This window comes from Pelophylax lessonae (assembly GCF_965119305.1).
Source record: "Pelophylax lessonae genome assembly, chromosome: 4".
Classification (NCBI taxonomy): domain Eukaryota; kingdom Metazoa; phylum Chordata; class Amphibia; order Anura; family Ranidae; genus Pelophylax; species Pelophylax lessonae.
In genome coordinates, this window is record NC_138771.1 from 404,077,650 (window position 1) to 404,102,883 (window position 25,234).

Consider the following 25,234-nt stretch of genomic DNA (forward strand, 5'->3'; position numbering starts at 1 on the left):
AGATAATTCTGTGGCGCCCCCACGCACATTTTCTTGAACCTTTTTGCACTTTATTTGACTTTTCTTTTTTATGATCACTAATAACTTAGCCCCCTTTAAATTAGAGACTCCCCCTTACATCAGAGACCCGCCACAGAGCCCCCCTTACATCAGAGACCCTCACAGAGGCCCCCCTTACAGCAGAGACCCTCACAGAGCCCTCCCTTACATCAGAGACCCTCACAGAGCCCCCCCTTACATTAGAGACCCCCACAGAGCCCCCCCCTTACATTAGAGCCCCCCTTACATCAGAGACCCCCACAGAGCCCCTCTTACATCAGAGACCACCCACAGAGCCCCCCTTACATTAGTTGCAGGAGAGACCTTACTTACCTCACTATGGAGGTTCACGCTGTCTGCAGAAGGGGCAGGGGGAGGAGCTGACGATCTCTCCTCTGGCGTCTCTGCACAAAGGAGGAGGGATCTGTCAGCGTGGAGGTGGATCTGTGGCTGAGCTGCGTGTAATACACAGCTCAGCCCTGCAGCAGTAGGAGACCGAGTCACAGCCGCACGGCGGGAGGTAAGCGGCGGCCGTGGCCTGTGTTAACCCTGTCCAGGCCGCGGTCGCCGCTTACCTCCCGCTGTGCAGCCTGATCATCTGCGAGCTGTGATGGCCACACAGCGCCCCTGTTGCCCATGGTGCCCTGTGCGGCCGCACAGCTCGCACACCCCAAAGGCCGGCCCTAGTTAAAGGAGTTGTAAAGGCAGAAGGTTTTTTTTATCCTAATGCATTCTATGCATTAAGATAAAAAGCCTTCTGTGTGCAGCAACCTCCCCAGCACCCCTAATACTTACCTGTGCCCCATCTCTGTCCACGATTCCCTTGGCCACCCAAGACTCTCCCTCCTAATTGGCGGAGGCACAGCTGCGGCACCATCGGCTCAGGCAGCTGTCAATCAAAGTCAGTTAGTCAATCAGGAGAAAGGGGTGGGGCCAAAGGGCAGTTCTGTGTCTAAATGTACACACAGAGCTGCAGTTCGACTCCGGTGCCCCCATAGCAAGCTGCTTGCTGTGGGGGTACTCCACAGGAGGGAGGGGCCAGGAACAGCAATGAGAACCCAAGAAGAGGAGGATCCAGGATGCTCTGTGCAAAAAAAACTGCACAGAGGGGGCAAGTATACCATGTTTATTATGTATATAAGTGCAACATTCCTAGCGAATTCCATTAGACCCCCAAAACCCACCCTGATCAGAGTGCATCACTACCTACTCACAGTCCATTCCCCCCAGGGCCACCTCACAGCACCTACCTTCCGCCACCTTGAAAAATCTATCAATTTAAGCTCTATTCACACCTGTGCATTTTGCTTTTGATCGTTTCTGCAGTGCTTTTTAATTTTTTTTACCACGATCAGCGTTTTTACGCTTTTTTTTGCAAGATTGTTGTTGGGTAGATTTAAAAAATGCACTACATGCATTTTTGCAACTTCTCCATTGAATATCGTCACTGACACACACACCTACACAGGTTTAGCTGGATGGACTGTTGTCTTTACTATGCAAGTCCTTTTAACCAAAAAATCAGCAATTTGCGTGTTAAAATGTCGCTGACCCTTTCCAAAAAGGCAGAGGCACAAAAAATGCATTGATGTGAATGTGTTCCCTAAGAACCCATGATAAAAATAATGTTGTGCGTTTCTGCAAAAAGCATGAATAATGCATTGCTGTAAACAGCCTTAGCATTAGCCCTGTACCACACCACCTGCACATTGTACTCCTCTCTGCCCACTGACAATCACATTGTACACTGCCCTGGGATAGTTTGTCCATAATGCAGTAAGCTGCCCGAGACACGACATAAGATACATCCTTATGAAGCTGCCACTGTCCCGAGGACGAGCCTATCTCTGCCTAAAAGCCAATGACACACGTATGATTAGCCGGGATGTTTCCCCTCTCCCCTCCACACGGTGCACGGTGGCACAGTCAGCAGCTCCAACAGGAAGTGCCACGTGTACTAAGCGCGCATGCGCGGGGCCGCCCCAGGGCCGGGACTCTGCACTTCCTGCTGCCTGAGCTCCCAGGGCTGAATAATTTTATTATTGCTAATAGTCTCAGGCCTACAGCAGGCGGACAGCGGCGGCTTCCAGCCGGGAAGAGTCACCATGAGCGGCTGAGACCGTGGAACATACAGGCCGCCTGTAGACAGTCTCCGGAGTGCTCTGTCCCTTCCCTGCTCTGAACAGTCACCATGTCCAGCGCCAATTACAACTCTCAAAATGGGGGATCCGGGCCGCCCTACTCTAATGGTAAGTGTGGGGTGATACCGACCGACACGGGGGGCCGAGAGGTCGGACAAAGGGGAAACATGGTCTAGGGTTGCGTAATGGGTGGCCCTTCACTCTGAATGGCAGAAGGCTGTGCCCACCCCCTGACAGGTGGGAAGGGGTTAATGTGGGGGAGGTGAGTGCTGGGACCCAGGGAAGTTCACTGTCCTCTGCACTGATCGGGGATCGAACCCTTCTGGGTCAGGTGACCCCACCTCTCTAAACTTACCAAAGGTCACCGTGTACCTTCCCTGGACTGCGGACAGTCCTGTCATTTCTCAGCTCAGAGACTAACAAAACACACAGCACACCTGTTGATTCCAACACCATTCATAGGAATAGCGTTGTAGTTTCTTTCTTTATTATAATACACAAGATTTTACAGAAGAAATGGATCTTACTAGCTTTGTTTTTTCTTTTGAAATGAAACTCTGCTAATATGCACACAACTATTAGCCTTCTGTCTGTTAGATCTATCCAGTCTCCCTGTCTATCTGTAGATCTGTCTGTCTTGTTTATCTTTCTGCCTGCTCTCCTGGGGTCTGCCTGCCTGCCTCTCCGCCTGCCTGTCTGTCCCCTCTGCCTGCTCTACTGGGGTCTGCCTGCCTTCCTGCCTGTCCCCTCTGCCTGCCTGCCTCTCCGCCTGCCTGCCTGCCTTTCCCCTCTGCCTGCCTGCCTCTCCGCCTGCCTGTCCGTCCCCTCTGCCTGCCTGCCTCTCCGCCGGTCTGCCTGCCTTTCCCCTCTGCCTGCCTGCCTCTCCGCCTGCCTGTCCGTCCCCTCTGCCTGTCCGTCCCCTCTGCCTGTCCGTCCCCTCTGCCTGCCTGTCCCCTCTGCCTGTCTGGTCTGCCTGCTCTACTGGGGTCTGCCTGCTCTTCTCCGGTCTGCCTGCCTGTCCCCTCTGCCTGCCTGCCTCTCCGCCGGTCTGCCTGCCTGTCCCCTCTGCCTGCCTGCCTCTCCGCCGGTCTGCCTGCCTGTCCCCTCTGCCTGCCTGTCCCCTCGGCCTGCCTGCCTTTCCGCCAGTCTGCCTGCCCGGCCCGTCCCCCCCTGCCTGCCTGCCCGGCCCGTCCCCCCCTGCCTGCCTGCCCGGCCTGTCTGCCTGCCTGTCCTCCGGCCTGCCTGCTGTCCTTCGGTCGGCCTGCTCTATTCTTGCCTGCCTGCCTTTCCCGTCTGCCAATCTCCTCTGGTCTGTTGGTTTATCTTAAGCTGGCCCTGTACTGGTAGATTTGTTTTTTTTTCTACAGCTTGTAGGACAAAGGAAAAAAAATTGAATGGATCCCTCCATCCTTGCTTAATAGCGCCAATGAATAAATCTCCCGCTGCACTAATATTCTGGCATCTCAGAATATCTGAAAAGTGTCTGCATTTGATTGGATGCAGCTGCTGTTTGGATGAAAAAATTCCATTTGGCGTCATCAAGTTTGAAAGGATGATGGGCAGGAGGGTGGCAACAAAGCGACCAATAGAGAAAACTTTGGTTAGTTAGGAATCTGCCAAAATCGCATAGTGTACAGCCAGCTTTATTTTACATTATCTATCAGTCTGTCTTCTTCCAATCTGTTTGTGTATATCTGTCTGTGTTCATTGGTGTCTGTCCTGCCTGTCTGTCTATGTTTTTTTTTTTTGTTTTCTTTTGAAAGATTTCCTGCCAGTTTGTGTAGACACGTAGGGTCTCATTGTGACAGCTGTCGCTGTTGTTCAGAGGTTTATAAATGTCTAGTGCCCTGATCGGTAAGTGTGATTGTCAATATTGGGCTTTGAGATATTTGTATTTGTGTTGGTGATGATTGTGACAACACTACGTTTGTGAGTTATAAAGTGAGTGACAATTGTCATTTAGCATGATTAATATACCCTGAAGGGGAATCCTCCTGCCCAGAAACAGCGTCTGCCTGTGACGTTGAACTTTTCTGGTTTCGTCCCTACTTATTCGGCTTTGCATTCTTCTAGTAAATGACTGTCTTCCACACGTGCAACCTATTTTTATTTTTTTAACTCCACTCCTTACTTCCTAAACCATTTGGCTGTTCTTATAGTAGAGCGTTCGGATTCTCTAAATATGAATTCATGTGATTGTAATGTGAATTTGATTCTAGACAGTGCTTGGCTGTATTTATGTAAATCTAATTTAATTTCAAAACTAGCTTTCAACCTGTACACATATCTTTGTTGGCTGTAGCTGGCTTGCTAATACCTCATTGGTAGTAAAGTGGGATCTATGGTGTGGGTGTGTTTTTTGTTCCCTTCTCACAGTCATACTATTACCGCTAAACCCTTGAAGGACAAAAATAAAAATTTAGGGGAGCATAAGCTTGTTGTTGCTGATTGGGGCTTGCTTAGTTTTGAAAACGGGATTAGGTGTAGATCACTAAAGTCTCTCTTTTTTTTAAGTTAAGAATAACAAATATGTTATACTTACCTGCTCTGTGGAGTCCTTTTGCACAGAGCAGCCCAGGTCCTCCTCCTTTTTGGGTCCCTGTTCGGTGCTCCTGGCCCCTCCCTTCCATTGAGTGCCCCCACAGCAAGCAGCTTGCTATGGGGCTCCCGAGCCAAACCATAGCTCCCTGTCCATTCAGAAATGGAGCTGCGACCCTTGCCTCACCCCCTTTCTCTCCTCATTGACTAAATTACTTTGACAGCAGACGGAGCCAAAGGCGCCGCACTTCTGTCTCAGCCAATGAGGAGGTGAGTCCCGGACAGCCAAGTCTCTGGTGCTGGATCTATATGGACATCAGGTAAGTATTGGAGGGGGTTGAGGGGGGCTGCTGCACACAGAAGACTTTTTATCCTAATGCATAGAATGCATTAAGATAAAAAACCTACTGCCTTTACAACCACTTTAACCACTTCAATACAGGGCACTTTCACCCCCTTCCTGCCCAGGCCAATTTTCAGCTTTCAACGCTCACGCTTTGAATGACAATTGCACGGTCATGCAATGCTGTACCCAAATTACATTTTTTTTTTTTCACGCAAATTGTGCTTTCTTTTGGGGGTATTTATTCACCTCTGGGTTATTTATTTTTTAATAAAAAAATAAATAAAGACAGAAAATTTTGAAGAAAAAAAAAAGTTTTTTTTTTCTTTCTGTCAGTAAATGTTGTTAGTAATTTTTCTCCTTCACTGATGTTCGCTGATGAGGTGGCACTTATCTGCGTGATTAAGCGCAGATACCCCTTCGCAGAGGAGGATATAAAATCTTGGGCAAAGTGCCCCAAAAGTTGATGGCCTCCCTCGCCAGAGTCGCAAACAAGTCCCAGTTAGTCTTTGAAGACTACGGGATCTTTAGTGATCCCATGAATAAGAAGATGGAGGCGCTGTTAAAGAGATCTTGGGAAGCAGTGGCAGCGAATCTGAATCCGGTCATAGCTTCCACCTGCATGGCTAGGACCTCATTAGTCTGGCTAGAAGGAGACACCCCAAGAGAAGAATTAGTAAGGACTATTCCCACGCTAACCAGAGTGGCAGCCTTCCTCACAGATGCTTTGGCTGAAGCAGTGAGGGTATCAGTGAGGACCACTGCCCTAATCAATTCTGCCAGGAGGGCACTGTGGCTGAAGTCATAGGGAGGGGACATCGTTTCCAAAATTAGATTATGCGGAACCCCTTTCAGACGATTTACCGTTCGGGCAAGACTTGGAAACAGTTTTTGGACAGAACCGCAGCCATAAACAAAGGGTTTCCCCAAACCAAAAAGAAGCAGGGAAAAGTGCCCTTTCATCAATCCAGGGGATTTAATAAAACGGGACCAAAGAAGCGCTAGATGCAACAAAACAAAAAAAGACAAGGGAGATTTTATCCTCAAAGCCTTCTATCCCAAAAAGCAATGACGGTCTCCAGATGGGGGGCAGATTGGCAACCTTTGCTAATCAGTGGAGGAAGATTACGACAAACTGATTTTTTTCTTCACACGATAGCTGAAGGATACTCAATAGTGTTCGTCTCGTCCCCCAATCAAGTACCTGGTGACAATCCTCTCAAAGGACACAGACCATGCGATGGCTTTTCTATCTGCACTAGAAATTTTACTGAAACAAAAAGTGATTTGTCACGTCCCGTCAGAAGAGGAAAAACAGGAGTTTACTCACACATTTGCGAGGAAGAAGCCATAAGGCAAGCTGAGGCTCATACTGAACCTCAAACCACTCAAAAAAAGGATAAAGTACAAGAGATTCAGGATGGAGTCCATCTGCTCGGTCAGGAATATCCTTCCGGCGGGAGTATTCATGGCTACAGTAGATCTGCAAGATGCATATTTACACGTACCGATAAAGTAGAATCATCAAAGATTTTTAAGATTTGCGGCCCGTCAACCACTCTACACCTGCAGTGCACGGCTTTGCTTTTCGGCATCTCGGCACCCAGAATTTTCCCAAAAATCATGACCCCAAAAAAAACCAGAGACAGCAGGGCATAGGCGTGGTGCCATACCTAGATGACCTGCTGTTTGCCGAATGAGCAGAGAAAGCCTAGAAACCAATCTTGAGCATGAGCATCTCTTACTTGCAAAGCTTAGGATGGATAGTGAGTGCAAAAAAATCACAACAAACCCTAAGCTAGAGGGTTACATACTTGGGCTATTTACTAGATGCCAAAATAACCAAGATTTTTATAACGGAAGAAAAGGTTGGAAAAATCACAGAGGCAATAGTATCTCTTAATAGGGGCCGAACTCATGACCATCAAATGAGGTATGTCGGTATTGGGACTAACATCCTCCATTCCGGCTGTCGCCTGGGCACCACTCCATATAAGGCCTCTACAAAATTACATTCTGGGATGGCAACCCATCATCCCTAGAGACGACTATCCCGGCCCCTTGTTCGGTCAAAAGAACACTTTAGTGGTGGCTCAGCCCACTTCTTTACCTCAAGGGATTCAGATGGACGCAGACCGCCCTGGTGCTGATCATTACGGATGCCAGTATTCTGGGATGGGGAGCGCATATGGCGGATCACTGTGAACAAGGAGAATGGAACCCCCTTTGGACCCAAGCCTCCTCAAACATGAGGGAATGAAAAGCCGTAGAGGAAGCGCTAAAAGCATTCCAACTGTCCATTCAGGGCAGAGATGTCCAGATTCAGTAAGACAATGCCAAAACTGTGGCCTACCTGAACAGACAAGGGGGGATAAAATCTACTTGTTTAATGGACCTGGCACAAACAACGCTGTCATGGGCCGAAAGAAACATCAGATCCATCTCTGCCATTCATCTGAAGGGAACCGACAACACTCTGTAACTCTGGCAGACTTTTTGAGTCGAAAAATAATAAAGCAAATGGAATGGTCCTTGGATCAAACTACCTTCTCTTGGATCACCAAAGTCTGGGGGGTGCCCGTGGTGGATCTGTTTGTGTCCAAGATGAATACGAAACTCCCAAAGTTTTTCTCTCTGGTCCCCACAGATGGCAACGACGTGATACGCAATAGGACGTGGTTCAATCACTTGAAAAACCTCAGTTTTAGACCACATCTAACACTGCCAGACCTACTGAATCTCCTATCACGGGTCTGTCAACCACATGAACCACAAGGCCATGAAGCTCTCGGCCTGGTTCCTGAAAGGGTGAGGTTGCAGAGGAAGGGTCTGTCAAACAGGGTGATGGATAAAATTTTAGCCAGCAGAAAATCTATGACCAGAGCCATCTACGAGAAAGTGAGAAAAAAAGGAGACCCCAAAAAGGGTGACTATTCCAGCAATTTTTGATTTTTTTTTTTTTTTTATACAGGAAGGAGCGGACATAAACATCTATCATAACACTTTGAAGGTCCAAGTGGCAGGTCTATCATCCTGCCTAGACATCAGGTTGGCAGAAAATGCACTCATAAGCTTTCACCTCTCGTTAAAAAGAGCCAAGACCCACAAAGCTCCGCAGAATTCCGACATAAGACCTCTCCACAGTTCTTAAAGGATTCCTCTCTCTACCCTTTGAACCACTGGAAGAATGCTTAGATAAATGCCTTATACTAAAAACAGTACTCCTAGTGGCCCTTGTGTCGGCCAGGAGGGTAAGTGAAATACAGTCTCTATCTATGATAGAACCCTACTGTCTGATTACAATGGATAAGATAATCCTGACCCCAGACCCGGCTTTCTTACCAAAAGTCTCCAACTTTCAACAGAACACAAAATGTGTTTATCCCCTCCCTTCCAAGTTCAGTGGATAGGAAGAAAAGACATACACATACAACAAGCTAGATTTAAGAAAAAATGTTATAGCTTATCTTGAGAGAACTAAGTACTGGCGCAAAGCAACAGCATTATTCGTTCTCTACACGGGAGTCAACAAGGGAAAACAGGCCTCAAAGTATGATAGCCAGATGGATAAAGCTGGCTATACAGGCAGCCTACCAAGCCCAAAACCTTGCCCCACCGAGCGGAGTCAAAGCCCACTCAACCAGAGCTTGGGCATCTTCAAGCGCAGAAAGGGTCGGGGCAACACCAGAGCAGATCAGCAGGGCAGTGACATGGGCGAGTGTCAACACCTTTGCTGGGCATTACCGCATCGACTAGCTGTCCAGTCAGGACCAGACATTTGGTCACAAGGTACTCCAGACCTTATCCCCTCCCCAGTAAGTAATGCTTGATACATCCTCTCAGATGCTGCCCTGGAAGATGAGTAGAAAAAACAGGTACCTGGTAACTCTTTTTCTAAGAAATCTTTCAGGGCAGCACTCGTTCCTGCCCTAAACAGTACAAGGGACTTTTGCAGATTAATAAGCTTACTGAGGGTTCCTTTGGTGCTTTACTAATACTGAGGCATGCAGGTATGGCTAACCTTTTTATAATGGTGAACTATTTTTTTCCCTGTTTTAGGTGGGAGGAGCCTATCAGATGCTGCCCTGGAAGACTTCTTAGAGAATTACCAGTTACCTAACTCCTCCTCCTTTTTTATTTTTTTTTATAATTAATTTATTCAAACTGTGTCACTTTAGTCTTTAGGATCCTATTCATTTGGGTACACAGGCGTTTATTGATGCCAGTAACATTGTTTTCACCTTTTAAATAAACTTGCCCATGCAGACAAGGGTCCCCAGTAGTTTAAAATGCACTGTGGCATTTTTAAAAATATTGTTTAATGAAATGTCATACCTGTAGGCCTTTTCTTATACCCATGAAGCCTGACTGAAATCCTCCCAAGGTTTACATTCCTATTCCAAACTTATTTCCTGGATACAGCAAATGTTGGGCACCCCCCCCCCCCCCCATTATACATAGTTAGTGAGGTTGAAAAAAGACATCAGTCCATCCAGTTCAACCTATGATGTGTGTGTGTGTGTGTGTGTGTTGCTTTTAACCGTACATTGTATACCCCTGTATGTTGTGGTCTTTAAGGTGTCCATCTAATAGTTTTTTGAAACTATCGATGCTCCCTGCTGATACCACTGCTTGTGGAAGAGAATTCCACATCCTTACCGCTCTTACAGTGAAGAACCCCTTACGCATTTTAAGGTTAAACTGCCTTTCCTCCAGTTTTAGTGAGTGGCCATGTGTCTTTATTGTATCTCCTTTCTCTGAATAGTTTGTTCCTTATGCTCGGGTCACCAGTACAGTATTTGTACATTGATATCATATCCCCCCTCAATCGTCTCTTCTCCAGAGAGAAAAGGTTCAGTGCTTGTAGTCTTTCCTCATAGCTGATGTCCTCCATTCCCCTAATTATTTTTGTTGCCCTTCTCTGGACTCTTTCCAATTCCAGCACATCCTTCCTGAGGACCGGTGCCCAAGAGTGAGTGCACTGTTTGATTCAAAAGCCACGCATGCGCAGTGCGCAATCTATTTCAGCAGCCGCTGAGCTCAGTGTTGCTTTAATAGTGAAAGGGAGTGCATTGTGCACGTGCAGTTTTTGAATCAGGAAATATGATCACTCTTGCGATGTGAAGGCCTTACAGATATGTAATTTGCATGAATGACAATTTGCAAACGGCACAGTTTGGCTTTAAATGAGAACTACTATAAACAAAGTATTTACCTTAAACTCTTAATACCCATAATGGCCAGTGATAGGCTCACACTAAAAGCAGTCTATATTGCAGATAAGTCAAGAGTTTTTGAGCATTAAACACTTACTTTTGAACTGTCATTTCTGGGTTGACCTAACAAGATATTACTGCCCTTTGAGAAGCGATCTGCTGTGGATTGATTTTCAAAGATTGGTATAACGGGGGTTGGCAGGTGTTTAGGAGGGGATCCTGCTGCCTACTGAACCTCTGCTTTTTTTTCTTATTTCTTTTTTTTTTTTTCGTTCCCAATGTGTATTTTGTAGTACAAACAAGCCAAGTGTGCGGCTCGGGGTTACAGTGCACTTCTGTGACTCAGCCACATGTTTTTACGCCCCTCTTGCCATCTGTGTGAAACAGCCTGAAAAGCAGCATGGAGCTTTATGTAAGGGCTCCTTGATATTGGCAGTGGTAAAAATGATGGCTGGGCTGTGGTTTTACCACCACCATAACTCTCCTCGGCCTCCGCTCAAATGCTATGATTGCAGCCTGACAGGGCTGTTCGCATGCCACAAGTGACGTTTTTAACTTGGGCTGCAGCACTGCCTGTCAAACTTGCCCATTGAATTCCAAGGGAGCTCCCTACAACTACGTGCCAAATGCTTAGCTCATGGTTGTGGTTTGATTGAGATTTGTTTTGCATTTGACTTGGGGGACATTGAGACGAAAAGTGGTGGCAAATTCAGTTTAAGTCCTCAGAACAATCTTCCACTGGGATCCCCTGTTCCATTAAAAACTGCCTAAAGGAAGTACTCTTACTTTGTAATGCGTTCTTCTTACTTTCTGTTGTGAATCTGGGACATGACGTGTATAAAAAAATATCTTAATTGGGACACAGTTGCCAAAAATTAAACAGATTTCAATCCTTTGCTATTCTATGTAAAGGAGTGTTGTGTTTTTTTTTTTTCCCCCCTCGGCCATCAGGTAAACTTAATTGAATGATTGGCTGCTTGAATTTGTCTCAGCACAGGTACTTTGAGGGTGAGATTTATTGTGACTGTGTAGTCATAACCTATAAAATATCCACTGCTGACTAGTGTAGAGAGGCATCACTAGGATGTCAGCTGCTCATATTGTTGACTGCCTTTTACATTACTACTAACTATAAAATCCTTTGCTGTCTATTTGGCATTTCATTCAAGACAAGCCTGAATGAGAGCGATTAAGTATTCATAAGCGGCAAACTATATTGTAAATGTGCTAGATGTACTGGAATTACCTGAAATCTTATGTTATGGGAACAATTTATTTAAATTCTTTAAATTTGAATGCCACTCTGCTCATCCCTAGTCACGAATGAAAAACATGCAAAATATAAACTCTATTTGTTCCTTAAGCATATGTATACTTGATATACAGTACAGATGCATCTAAACAATTAGAATATTATCAAAAAGTTAATTCATTTTATTATTTATTTATTTTTTTTTAATTACTTTATTTTTCAAAATGAGAGGGAGCAAAGTTACCGGAACATGGGCAAACATGCAGGGTCTGTCCCCGAAGCCGGAGAGAGCCTCCTAACATACAATTGTATTTCCCTGCAGACAAATACTAGGAAAGGTACTGGATCAAATGACCAGATGAAATGGGATTAACAACAATATTGTGTAGGAAAATTATGATAATGGAGGGATAGCACTCCAATCAATCTCTTTGGCATCGCCCCACCACTGCTCTAACACTGGGAGATGGAAGGGGAGAGGCAAGTGTGTGGAAGGGACTGGAAATGCACTCCCAAACTGGGAGTGAAAGGTATCGGGTAAGCAGCACTGAGAATATTGGTCGCATACCTTGTGATCTAAGAGTGTATAGCATTACCAATACAAAGAAGGGTTCCTAATCTGGAGACTATGGATGGATCATTGGGAGGATAGGTACAGATAGACTGTTAAGCCAACAATACAACACAGCAAAAGAAAGCAGGCTAAGGATTAGGGGAAGGAAGAGAATAGGGTTGAGGAAGGAAGGAGACCCAGATTTACATATAGGCAGGGCTTTTTTTCCGCAGTAACGGGGGGTGGGGGGGGGGACGCACTACCTGCACCTCCAGCACTGACTGCTTGTAGTTGCAAGGGGTGCTGGGGAATGCTGCAGGGTCTATTGATTGGGGGATCCATTCTAGCTGGAGGTGATCTTTTTTTTCCAGGGGGGTCTATTGTTGCTGAGGAGGTCTATTATTGATGGTTGGGGGGACCTACTGTTGCTGGGGGTAGGTCTTATATTGCGGATCAGTTGTTGCTGGGAGAGATCTACTTTTGAGAGAGGGGTCTATTGTTGCTGGCTAAGAGCCGGTTCACATACAGGCGACCCGACTTCCCGGGGCGACCTGTGAAGTCGCGGTGCACAGCTCGCACCGCGACCTCGGAGAAGCATGCACGGACTTCATATCATTGAAGTCACTGCAGGTTGCTCCAGGTCGCCCCAAAGTAGTACAGGACCCTTTTTCTAAGTTGGAGCGACTTGTGTCGCTCCTATTAGAACGGGTCCTGTGCTACTCTATGGCAAGCGACCCACGGCGACTTTTCAGGCAACCAGGTCGTCTGACAAGTCGCCCCAGTGTGAACGGGGTCTAACAGACAGTCTATTGATGCTAGGGGGGAAAATATTGTTGCAGGTTGTCTGTTGTTGTTAGGGGGATCTATTGTTCCTGGCAGGGGGCCCTATTGTTACTGGCTGCAGGGGATCTATTTATTGCTTTTCTTGTTACCAAATTCTATACAAATTACTTGGCAAAACTAAATGATACGTAGTTCTGTATTCTCTAAAAGGACAGTACTCAGAGTTGGGTAAGGGTATTAGACCCAAGGTGGGTGGGGGGAGAGAAAAGGGGTGACTCGGAAAGGGGGAGTTCCTGCACTTTCAATTAATCACGGTCAATTAAGGTGCACATGTAAATCACTCTGTGTGTCCTCTCCTTTTATCTTGTGCTGAGATCACTAGGTGAAGTGCCTGCTCACTTCAGTTGTAGACCTGCTAGGGGGTTGACTTGGCAAATAATGAAAGTACTCTGACATCAAATCACTAAACGTCTCCACATCCCTTAGCAGTGCTCCAGAATGACATATGAGGAAAAAGACAACCATGCAGCCCAATATAGGAAGTGCCAAATGCTCAAATGGACTCCTATCCACAACATATTGCCCAAATCTGTATTCACCTTTCCCATCAGAATGACTAGCTCTGATTCTTGCCAAAATTCCATGTTTTCCAGATAAAGTAACATCAAATCCTATTCTCCTGCCTATTTTCCTGACAGGCCCTCCCAAGAATTGGAAAAAACCACCTTAATCCATAAAGCCTCTGAAACGTTAAAGTCATCTGGTACCCCCATTGATGGCTTTTACACAGAAGAAGTTAGACAAGGAGGCAGGAGAATAGAATTTGATGTTACTTTATATCTGGAAAAGATGGAATTTTGGCAAGAATCGGAGCTAGTCATTCTGATGGGAAATGTGAATACAGAGTTGGGCAGTATCTTGTGGATATGAGTTCAATTGAGCATTTGGCACTTCCTATAGTGTACTGCATGACTGTATTTTCCCTCATATATGTCATTCTGGAGCACTCCTAAGGGGTGTGGAGCCATTTAGTGATTGGATGCCAGAGTACTTTCATTATTTGCTGAGTCGACCCCTAGCAGGTCTACAATTGAAATGAGCATGCACTTCCCTTAGTGATCTGAGCACAAGATTTGAAGTGAGGACACGCAGAGTGATTTTAGACGTGCAACTTAATTGACTAGAGATGTTGGATTTTTGCACTTTTAGGAGGAGTTTATTTGTGGATTGCACTTTCAAGCCATTTAAGAAGTTTTTCAACATAATCACTTTAATTGTTTAGAGATGTTGAATTTTGCTGCACTTTTTCTGCACTTTAAGAATTGCTTAATTGTCTGGTGCCTTTGCGAAGTTTGACAATCCTTTGAGATGAGGCCGGCTGCTACAATGTTTGCTGTAGGTGCGAAATACATGGTAGCAATTTAGATGTAGGAAGGGGCCAGAGAAACCGAGGTGTTGTAGTACAGAGGACAATCAGAGGAAACTAAAGCCCCGTACACACGCACAGATCGTCGTCATACAAACGTCGGCGGACGAAAGATCTGCCGATTGTACGCGTGTTAGTATGGTGCCTCCGACAGCTGTCTGCACACAATCCGCGGACAAGAGTCTTTCTTGCAAACATGAAAATTTTTGTCTGCGGACACCAGAACGGACGATTGTTTGCCTGTCAGTACAGAAATCAGCCGACAGACCGCAGATTTGCAAGACTGGGCATGCTCAGAAAATAAAAAACAGAGGGAAAGTTAACCATTACATGACATCACTTCTGCAGTCAGCTGAAGTCTGCGGACAAAATTCTTGTGCTGTCCTTGTGCTGTCTTTGCACTTTTCAACAGACACCGACATCCCGGGGAGAAAAGACGAACGTTTGTATGACGACGATCTGTGCGTGTGTACGGGGCTTAAGGCTGTCTAAGGCTTTGTCTGCATCCAGGGAGATTATGGTGTTGGTGGCGTTTTGTCTTGGCGTGCTCGAGAACTGCAAGGACCTTTCGAATGTTAGAGGATGCAGAGCGGCCTTGGGTGAAACCTGCCTGGGCCGGGTGGATTAGGGCGGGCATGATTTTTGCCAGCCTATTTGCAATGATTTTGGAAAAGATTTTGGAATCCAAGTTGAGGAGGGATATTGGCCTGGATGGGCTGGGTTCTGTAAAGTCCCCCTGAGGACCCTTCAATCCTAAAATCTTGAAGGTTTGAGACCAAAATCCAGTTATCCCCAGATATCCCTAGTTATCCCTGGATAACGGGATTAATCTTCCACTAAGCCAATGGCTGCGAGCTGTGATTGGATGCCAATCAGCAGATGTTTTTCTGGCATGCCTTTTCCACAGAAGCTGGATTTTCCAAAGTCATCCTCTAGGATGATCACGAGATAGGCTCCTCCTCCTACAGAAAACGCAAGCACAGATATGTTTTAAAATGGCTGTCCACTGGCTGCCCCTCCAGTTCTTGTGTTTTCCTGTCCTGCATACACGAGCTGAAAAGAACATTAATCTCGTTTGTTTGTTTTTTTATACCCTGTCCACGGCAGGTGTCAGTGAAGAAGCTAAACCTCTATCGAAGGATTTTTTTAGACTTCCAGAAAAGAAATAACCTCAGTGCTAAAATCTCTACAGACGTCCATTTCCGAGATCAAGAACGTGGATCGACCCTCTACTCCCTCAGGCATTCTAGGAGTGCACACTGAAGGAAGACTGCAAGGCCCCCCCACCTGTTCCTCCGGCACTGCATACTTCCTCCAATTCGGAGGAGGAGGGGAAAATCCTATTTCAAGACAGCTCTGATTCCGATAAACCAGACCATGCAGTATCTCCCAAAATAGCTAGACATCTGTTCCCGACAGAAGAAACATAGGGACTCCTTAAAGCTATTTACATCACTGAAGACGTATAAGAAGTTGAGATCCCCAACTCCATACGTGACCGGTTATATAGAGGTCTACAAGAGCCCAAAAACAGATCTTTTCCGGTCCACCAATCCTTAAAAAGGATAATCAGCAAGGAATGGGAGTGCCTGGAAACGAGCTGTTCTTCCCTAAGGCACTAAAAAGATGATTTCCTTTGGAAGAGACGGAAGGGGTCCCAGCCAAATGTCCTAAGATGGATGTGTCTATGGCCAAAGTTTCTAAGAAATCGGATTTGTCCTTTGACGATCTGGTCCTCCTTTAAAGACTGGATAAGAAAATCGATGTGACGCTTAGCAGGGAATACGAAGCAGGGGCTGCTGGGTTACAGCCCAACATGACCAATACTTGTTTAGCTAGGAATGTAGCTTTTTGGCTAGAACAACTTCCGTGGTCACCAGGAAAAAGTCACACGGAACAGGCTCAAGACTTAGTACTTTTGATAGAAAAAAGGGTGGTGTATATGGCTGATGCAGCTGCAGAAGCAGTCAGGATATCTGCTCGCACCACTGGCCTTAATGTGGCCAGAAGAGCCCTTTGGCTCAAAACTTGGGATGGGGACTACGTGTCAAAAAAACAAATTATTCAACATCTCTTTTGAGGGTAATCTTCTGTTTGGTCTGGAACTTCACTGGCAAGATCAGCCGACAAATCCAAGGGTTTCGCGTCCAAAAGAAAGGAGAAACCAATGACTTTTTTTCGTCACCCCAGAGGAGAAACCCAGTCAAAAGGAGAAAAGGTTAATCCCCCCCCCCCCCCCAAAGAAAATGGGTTTTTAACAAAAACAAGGGAAAATCCGGTATCCTGTTTCCTAACCCAGGGGCTAACGATGACAAACCCCAGTGATGCCAGCTTTCCAGTGGGGGGGAAGGCTTTGACATTTTTTTTCCGGCAATGGCAATGCTTCTGTTCAAACCCCTTCATTCTGCAGATCAAGGGCTACAGCAGTGGTCCTCAACCCTGGTCCTCAGGGCCCACTAACAGGCCAGGTTTGCAAGATAACTTAAATACATCCCAGGTGATATAATTTGCTGCTTAGTGATTGCAGTACTCTAGTCTGCATCTTCCCAAGGTAATACTTAAAATCTGGCCTGTTAGTGGGCCCTGAGGACCGGAGTTGAGGACCACTGGGCTACAGGATAGAATTTATGGCAAAGCCACCACACATTTGTGCCACACCCCGGAGTCACCTCACTTGAGGGAAGCCATGGAGGCTGCAGTCACGGATCTACTAATCGGGAAGGTGATCAAAAAAATTCTCAACATATGTCGGGCTACTACCAAGTTTTTATCAGGTCAAAACCCTCAGGCAAACATCGCCTAATCTTGAATCTAAAAGGTCTCAATTCATTACAGAAAATTCAAGATGGAATCCATCTTTTCGGTGAGATCCTTGCTCCCGGAGGCAGCTTTTCTGGTAACTCTAGTCCTGAAAGACGTCTACCTGCATGTCCCAATTCATCCCACCCATCAGACATTACTGAGATTTGCTATCCGTTGGGAAAGGCAGTTCCGCCTTTTCCAATTCCAGGCTCTCCCCTTTGGGATTTTCTCAGCTCCCCACATCTTTACAAAAATCATTGACTAATAGGGTAGGGTTACACCAGTGAAAAAACAAATGCAACCACCCAGCGCCAAAATATTGAAATAAGGATCAAGAAATGTGGAACAAAACTTGACGACAATAGCAGCTACTATAAATAAGGAAATGTATAACATCTGTATGATAATTAAACCTACATTAGCAGCGCTTTAAACACCAATCAATTGGTGTATATAAAGAACCAAATGTATAATTTCACTGTGATAAAACAAAAATCATTCAGATCACATAAATCCTATTAAGAGACACTGGATATGTCATTCACTCTATCAAGTCCATCAATATCTAGTGCAAATAATAGGGGGAAAAAAAAAAACATATACAGTCCACTGAGTTCTTGCTGAGACGCAATCACCAGGTAAATGAGAAAATAATGGTGGGAGAGATCCGTGTGGCTATAAACAGTCTTTAAATCTTAAAGCGGAGTTTCGGGCACAGAAATGATTTTTCAATAAACATACCCCCGGGACAGTCAGGGCTAGTACATTCCACAATGACTAGCCTCTGATCTGTCCCGGTTCGCACTTACCTTTTAGAAGAAATACTTACTTATAAAATTTCTTCCACAGCGTTTCCATCTCTCTTGTGGGCAGCTGAAGCCGGCGCGGTCCTCTTCGGCGTCTTCTTCTCCCCCCGAATGCACCTGCACCAGCCCCTCTCGTCACTTCCGGTGCGGCGCCGCATTCCTCCACAGCTTCTGGGCATGCCCAGAAGCTGTTTAGCAGGGGAATGCGGCGTCGCCCGTAAGTGACGAGCGGGGCCGGTGCCGTCGCATTGATTCCTGGGAGCGATGACGTTAAGCTCCCAGGAATCGGTGCAAGCCAGGAAGTGATGGCGGAGCCGCGGCGCTGAGGGAGGAAGTGAAGACTAGGTGAGTATATTCGATCTTCAATTGCAAGGTGAGTTTTTAAAAAAAAAAACCTAACTATCCAATTCCTTTTCAGGTGAAGGGGAACAAGCGGACGGGCACAAAAAAAAAAATATTGATTTTGTGCCCGGAACTCCGCTTTAATTGAACCTTCACCACACCTCGTGGACGATCACCCCCACATGTAGGAAAACTCACCACATATGAATGTAGTATGGGCTCAGTATAAGCAGATTTCATGACACTGAATCCAAAGATATATGAGCAGTTCTCATCTTCTCCATGCAGATTGGATCTTGTAGGGTGATAGTATCAATTGGATCCAGAAATTAAATGAACAGTTCATAGTAAAGTCTGTTTAGAAAGTTTTATTAAGACAACCCATACATCCCTTACATTATGCACTTATAAAGTAACCATTGGATAAAAGCATCCGAGCATAGCTGACCGAGCTATCACAGCCTGCTATGTGCTCACCGCTCTCTGTCCTGCTGTGTTCAGTGAGGAGGACAGTTCAGCTCCGATATCCGACAAACCGCTGTGCTTGGATGTAATCAGATATGCAAGCCGTGTGGTCTCGCACTGACGCGTATCGTCATGTGACTTCATCAGAGGGTGTGGCCACACGGCACGGCTCATACTCTTATAGTGCACATCAGCTGGGATCAACCCCTGCAGGAATTAACCCCATATGTGCCTACTCTTTCTACATAATGTCTACTTCCCCAAATCACATTCAAGGAAGGATATTAACACTCCAATGCCAAACATATAACATCTTTTTCTGCATGATATATCCACTCCCCCGAATCGCATTCAAGGAAGCAAATTACCCAACCAATGCCAGACATGTAGCATCTATTATACATGAATGTGTAACAGAATAAACCAATTAAATAATTAATAAAAAGAAGGAAATTAATAAGAAATGAATACATAAGAGGCTCTAACAGAGTCTAACTAAGTGCATAGTGTAAGGGGATGTATGGGTTGTCTTTTAATAAACTTTCTAAACCGAATTCACTATGAATTGTTCATTTCTGGATCCAATTGATACTATCACCCTACGAGATCCAATCTTGCATGGAGAAGATGAGAACTACTCGTATATCTTTGGATTCAGAGTCGTGAAATCTGCTTATACTGAGCCCATACTACATTCATATGTGGTGAGTTTTCCTACATGTGGGGGTGATCGTCCACGAGGTGTGGTGAAGGTTCAATTAAGATTTAAAGATTGTTTGTTTCTAGCCACATGGAAGCCCTACTCGCGTTTTCAGAAAGAAACGACCGGCAGACATGTCCGGGTACTATCAGACAATGTCATGACTGTGGTGTACATCAACCACCAAGGGGGCACACGATCAAAACATCTCATGAGGGTGGCCCCCGACTTATTTTCATGGGCAAAAACTCACTTGCTTTTCCTCTCAGCTGCCCACATAAAGGGGACGATCAACGTGCTAACAGACCTTCTACAGTAAGTCGCAGGCAGCTGGACCTGACAGAGTGGTAACTGAACAACAAGATTTCCGAGGCACTCACTAGGAGATGGGGGTCAACCTGTTCGCCACAGCAGAGAACATCAAAGTAGCGAATTACTTCTTGTACAGATGAGGATTCTCTAGGGATAGACTCCCTGGGGTTTCCGTTGCGATTCAGCCTCGCCTATGCTTTTCCGCCAATCTAACTCATTCCGAGAACAATGAGAAAGATCAGGCTGGAGAGAATAAGGGTAATCCTTCTAGCTCCTTATTTGCCAAATGAGCATGGTTCACACCCCTGCAAAAGATGGCAGAAGACGACCCCTGGATCTTTCCAATCCAGAGCGACCTTCTAGTTCAATAAGGTGCCCATTATCCCCACATCTGGACCTTGAATCTAGCAGCATGGATCCTGAACGGCGCTTACTACTAAACAAGGGTCTCTCTAAAAAGGGTAACGGATACCCTGCTCCAAAGTAGGAAACAGGTTACCAGAAAAATTTACAGGGTATGTAAAGTGTATACTTCAAAAATGCTGTCCAAGGATAGGAATCTAGGAAGCGTTGGCACTATTCTGGACCTCCTCCTAGATGGCGTAGAAGCGGGACTCGTGGTGAGTACCCTCAGGGTCCAGGCAGCCGCCTTATCAGTGCTTCTTGACATGCCGATTAATGTTAATCTGTTAAACGGTTTTTCAAATCCATTGAAAGGACTCGTTCCAGTAAGCACCTAAAAGTAGCCCCACTGGGATCTTTCATTGGTGCTCAAGGCCCTCACCAGGGACCCGTTTGAGCCCCTCCCAGAGGCTTCTCTGAAACGCCTTACTTTTAAGGTTGTGCTGCTGCTGGTGGCCATCACTTTGGCCAGGCTTTTGAGTGAGCTGCAAGCTCTGTCCATAAAAGAACCTTTTCTAACAGTGTTTCCAGATAGATTGGTATTCAAAACAGACCCCCCTGTTCCTCCAAAACAGACCCCCTGTTCCTCCCTAAGGTCGCATCGGGTTTTCATCGCTTGCAGGAAATGGTACTTCATCTTTTTGCCCAAATCCTTCTAACCAAGCGGAAGAACTTTCTGCTACGCTAGATGTCAGTAAGTGCCTTCAGCACTACTTAGAAGTCACTAAACCATTCAGAGGAGTAGCGTCCAACCTCCTTATTTTGTTTGGAGGCGCACAAAAGGGTAAAGCGGTCTCGAAAAACTCTATAGCCAGATGGATCAGGGTGGCAATCGAAGAGGCCTACTCGATCCAATGTCAGATCATTCCTTCACATATCAAGGTACATTCCACTCACTTTGTAGCTACTTTTTGGGCAGAAAAGGCTGGGGTATCCATCCACCAAATTTGCAGAGCAGCCACCTGGTCCAGTGACTCTACCTTTTGTGTGAGACACTACAGGGTCTCTGCCCAAGATTTGACCTTTGGGCGCAAGGTCCTGCAAGCAGTAGTCCCACCCTAGGTATGCATCACTGGGGTCTCATGTGACCGTCCTGGAGGATGACTTGGAAAAGTCTGAGTTATTATCTGATAACTCCCTTTTCCAGGACGGTGTATCCGCACCCTATTGGATAATTATTAAATTGTTTATTTCAGGCTAAAAGCCTTTGCTGTCCAGCTCATATTTACACAACTGAGGGGCAGCCAGTGGGTGGCCATTTATAAACCCATCTGTGCTTGTGTTTCCTTTATGAGGAGGAGCCTATCTCATGTGACCGTCCCCGGACTATTCCTGGAAAGGGATTTATCAGGTAATAACTCAGACTTTTGGCCGCCTTTTGTCAGACAGGCTGGTGTACACACGGGCCGAATGGCAGCTGGTTTCTGTTGATCTGGCTGAACCGGCGGATGTTCACTTATTCTGATTAGTGCTCAGTCAATGGTTGTGAGTGCTGACCGATGTGTTTTGGAACTCCATAGTGTGCATACCAGGGTCAGTAGGTCTTTCTGGTGGTGGAGGGAAGCCTTCTGTAGTAGTTTCTGATTGCAGATGTGAGCTCCTTGTGTTGAGGTGGGAATCTGGGAGAGAATAGCCCAAGGCTGTTGGTCCATGGCAAAGGCTAAGAAGACTACAGGCCTTCCACCAAGATCTGCATCCTCTGATAGGGTCAGACAATGCTTGAACAATCGAGGGGTTAGTCGCAGCCCCGTATGTGTATTTTGCTAGACAGCATTTTTTGTCTGACCAGAAAAATATCTGTTTTCAGAAGCACATCTCAAAGGGACTCTCCATCTCGGAGCAGCTTTCTTGAGCTACCATCAAGTTCAAGAATTGGAATGGATTCCAAATCAAAAGGCCTTTATTGAATTAGTGCAGAAGTGGAAAGCCCTGCAGGCAGATCTGGCAACCAAACATCAAGGTATTTTTCTCAAATCATCTTTTAGGATGGCTAAGAGAGAGAGGCTCCTCCCACCTAGCACAGGAAGCACATGATCTGCATTATTTAAAGCATGCACCACAGTGTACACCCTCAGCTCTTGTGTTTCTTCTGGCATGCAGGCCTTCATGCTAGGAGGCAGGGGTCTCATGGCTGCAGCTTTGAACAGGGGCAGTGAACCTGGGGATGTCATTGGTGCAGGGTTTTTTTTTTGGCTGCCTAAAAAAGGGTTTGTGTTTTGGGGCCCCTCACTTTCTAATTGTATATTTTTTTTTGAACTGGTCCCAGTACCGTACCCAAGTGTGGGTGTTTGCTGGCAGAGGAGGATTTGTTTTCACTGGAGCGCTCCTGGGGATTGATGTGTCTGTCCTGCGCCATGAGGTTGCTTGCTGATGTGGACCTGGCTCTCCATGCGGTCCTTCTCCCTGCGGTTGTCCCCCGTTCTCGAAGGTGAGACGCAGATGGTGACACCACAGCCAGGGTTGTAGAAATGACGTCATGGGTAAGAGGAAGTCGTCTGGCAGCCATATTATGTGTTGCTAATGCGGACTGGAGGTGGCTGAGGCATGGATCACCTTAGGCCCAGATCCACAGCACCAGGCAGGGATCCTCCCTTCAGAACCTAAAGGCATGGAGGAGGCAGCGCCAGGCGCCATCTTTCTTCTACCTTGCTGTGTACCGTGGAGGGGGCTGTTGGTGGCAATGCAGGTCTGGAAAAGCCTGGGGATTAATCTAAGGTAAGAAAAAAGGGGGCTGTGGCACCCACCTTTTTCTTTTTATGCCAGTGGAGGGGGCACTGGATCTCTGTCATGGGGGGGGGGGGGGTCAGGTGGCCCTCTTCATGTTTTGTGTTTATTGTATGGCACTTTTTTATTTATTTATATATAATATGCCTTGTGGCGAATTTTCACTCGAATATGGGTTATTTTTACGTGGTGTCTCTCTCCATCCCGGTGGTGGCTTTAACCCTGATTGTTGGTGTGGGAACTTGCGTATTAGGTCACCCCCCCCCTCAAAAATTTTGATAAAGAGGCGTTTTTTCTCCTTGTGTCCGCCTTCTTTTTGCAGGGGAAGGACAAAGACTAAAGCAGAATTGCAAAAAAAGAGGTGTTCAGTATGGAAGAAGAAATTGTCTTCTAGCTGGAAGAAAAGTAATTCAGGAATGCATGAATGATCTCTTTAAAAATGAGACTGGTGCTCACTTCAAGGGTTTACTGGAAACCATGAAGAAAAATGTCTGTAGCTATGCAATATTTCCAGACTAAGCCTCGGTTCACACTAGGGCGACCTGGTCGCCTCACAGGTCGCCGCAGGTCACCTCCCATAGGGAAGCTGCGGACCCGTTCTAATAGGAGCGACACAAGTCGATCCGACCTAGAAAAAGGGTCCGGAGCTTCTTTGGGGAGACCAGGAGGCGACCGCCATAGACTTCAATGTTATGAAGTCCGTGGCCGTCGCGGCGCGCTGCTCGCACCGCGATCTCCGAGGTCGCCCCGGGAAGTAGCGTCGCAGTAATGTGAACCGGCGCTAACAAAGCGGGCACCTCTGGGGCAGATGCAAAAAATATAGTGAAGGTATGGCGGCGCTCAACAAAACAAATCACAATAATTATAAATAAAACCACAAGCATGCTATTAGTGAAGTGCCCAATCAAATAAGAGTGACAATATAAATTAAGTCTCTTACATAGTTACGTAGTTAGTGAGGTTGAAAAAAGACATCAGTCCATCCAGTTCAACCTATTGTGTGTGTGTGTGTGTGTGTGTGTGTGTGTGTGTGTGTGTGTGTGTTGTTAACCGTACATTGTATACCCCTCTATGTTGTGGTCTTTAAGGTGCCCATCTAATAGTTTTTTGAAACTATCAATGCTCCCTGCTGATACGACTGTTTGCGGAAGAGAATTCCACATCCTTACTGCTCTCACAGTAAAGAACCCCCTGCGTATTTTAAGGTTAAACCGCATTTCCTCTAGTTTTAGTGAGTGGCCACTTGTCTTATTGTATTCTCTGTCTCTGAATAGGTTTTTCCTTATGCTAGGGTTGCCAGTACAATATTTGTACATTGATATCATATCTCCCCTCTATCGTCTCTTCTCCAGAGAGAATAGGTTCAGTGCTTGTAGTCTTTCCTCATAGCTGATGTCCTCCATTCCCCTAATTATTTTTGTTGCCCTTCTCTGGACTTTGTCCAGTTCCAGCACATCCTTCCTGAGGACCGGTGCCCAGAACTGGACAGCATACTCCAGATGTGGCTGGACCAGAGTCTTGTAGAGTGGGAGAATAATCTCTATTTCTGGAGTGAATCCCCTTTTTTATACATCCCAGTATTCTGTTGGCTTTGCTTGCAGCGGCTTGGCATTTCATGCCACTGCCAAGCCTGTTGTCTACCAGTACCCCCAGGTCCTTTTCCATCCTAGACTAACCCAGAGGTCCCCCCACCTAGTGAGTAGCTTGCTTTCTGGTTTCTGGCACCCAGGTGCATTACTTTACATTTTTCAACATTAAACCTCATCTGCCATGTAGCTGCCCACCCCATAATTTTGTTCAGGTCCGTTTGTAAGGTTTCCACATCCTGCCCAGAAGATATTGGCCTGCTTAGTTTAGTACATTCGCAAATACTGAGATTTTACTCGATATCCCCTCCTAGATCATTTATGAATAAATTAAACAGGATTGGCCCCAGGACAGAACCCTGGGGGACCCCGCTTTCTACACCCGCCCGATCTGAGTACTCCCCATTAATCACCACCCTTTGCAACCTCCCCTGGAGCCAGTTCTCTATCCAGGTACTCACCTTATGGTCCATACCTACCTTCCTTATTTTGAACAGTAAGTGTTTGTGTGGAACGGTGTCAAAGGCCTTTGCGAAGTCCAGGTACACCACATCCACAGGCTTACCTTTATCTAGGTGGCAGCTCACTTCATCATAGAAGGTTAATAGGTTGGTTTGGCAAGAACGATTTTTCATGAATCCATGCTGATTACTACTAATAATACCATTTTCATTACTAAAGTCTTGTATGTGGTCCCTTAACATCCCCTCCAAAATCTTGCAGACTACTGATGTTAGGCTGACCGGCCTATAGTTACCCAGGATATATCTCGGCCCCTTTTTAAATATTGGTACCGCGTTGGCT

The 25,234-nt window shown here is 46.1% G+C and overlaps 1 protein-coding gene across 1 annotated transcript in view; it reads left to right on the forward strand.

Annotated features, from left to right (window-relative positions):
* Positions 1-2,015: 2,015 nt before the first annotated feature.
* The window catches only part of SEC24A (SEC24 homolog A, COPII coat complex component), a 195,163-nt gene continuing 171,944 nt past the window's right edge, over positions 2,016-25,234 (forward strand). The window contains exon 1 of the mRNA XM_082252885.1: positions 2,016-2,288. Within this exon, the coding sequence (XP_082109011.1) occupies positions 2,231-2,288 (58 nt within the window). The 5' untranslated portion in view covers positions 2,016-2,230. The remainder of the gene's footprint in view (positions 2,289-25,234) is intronic.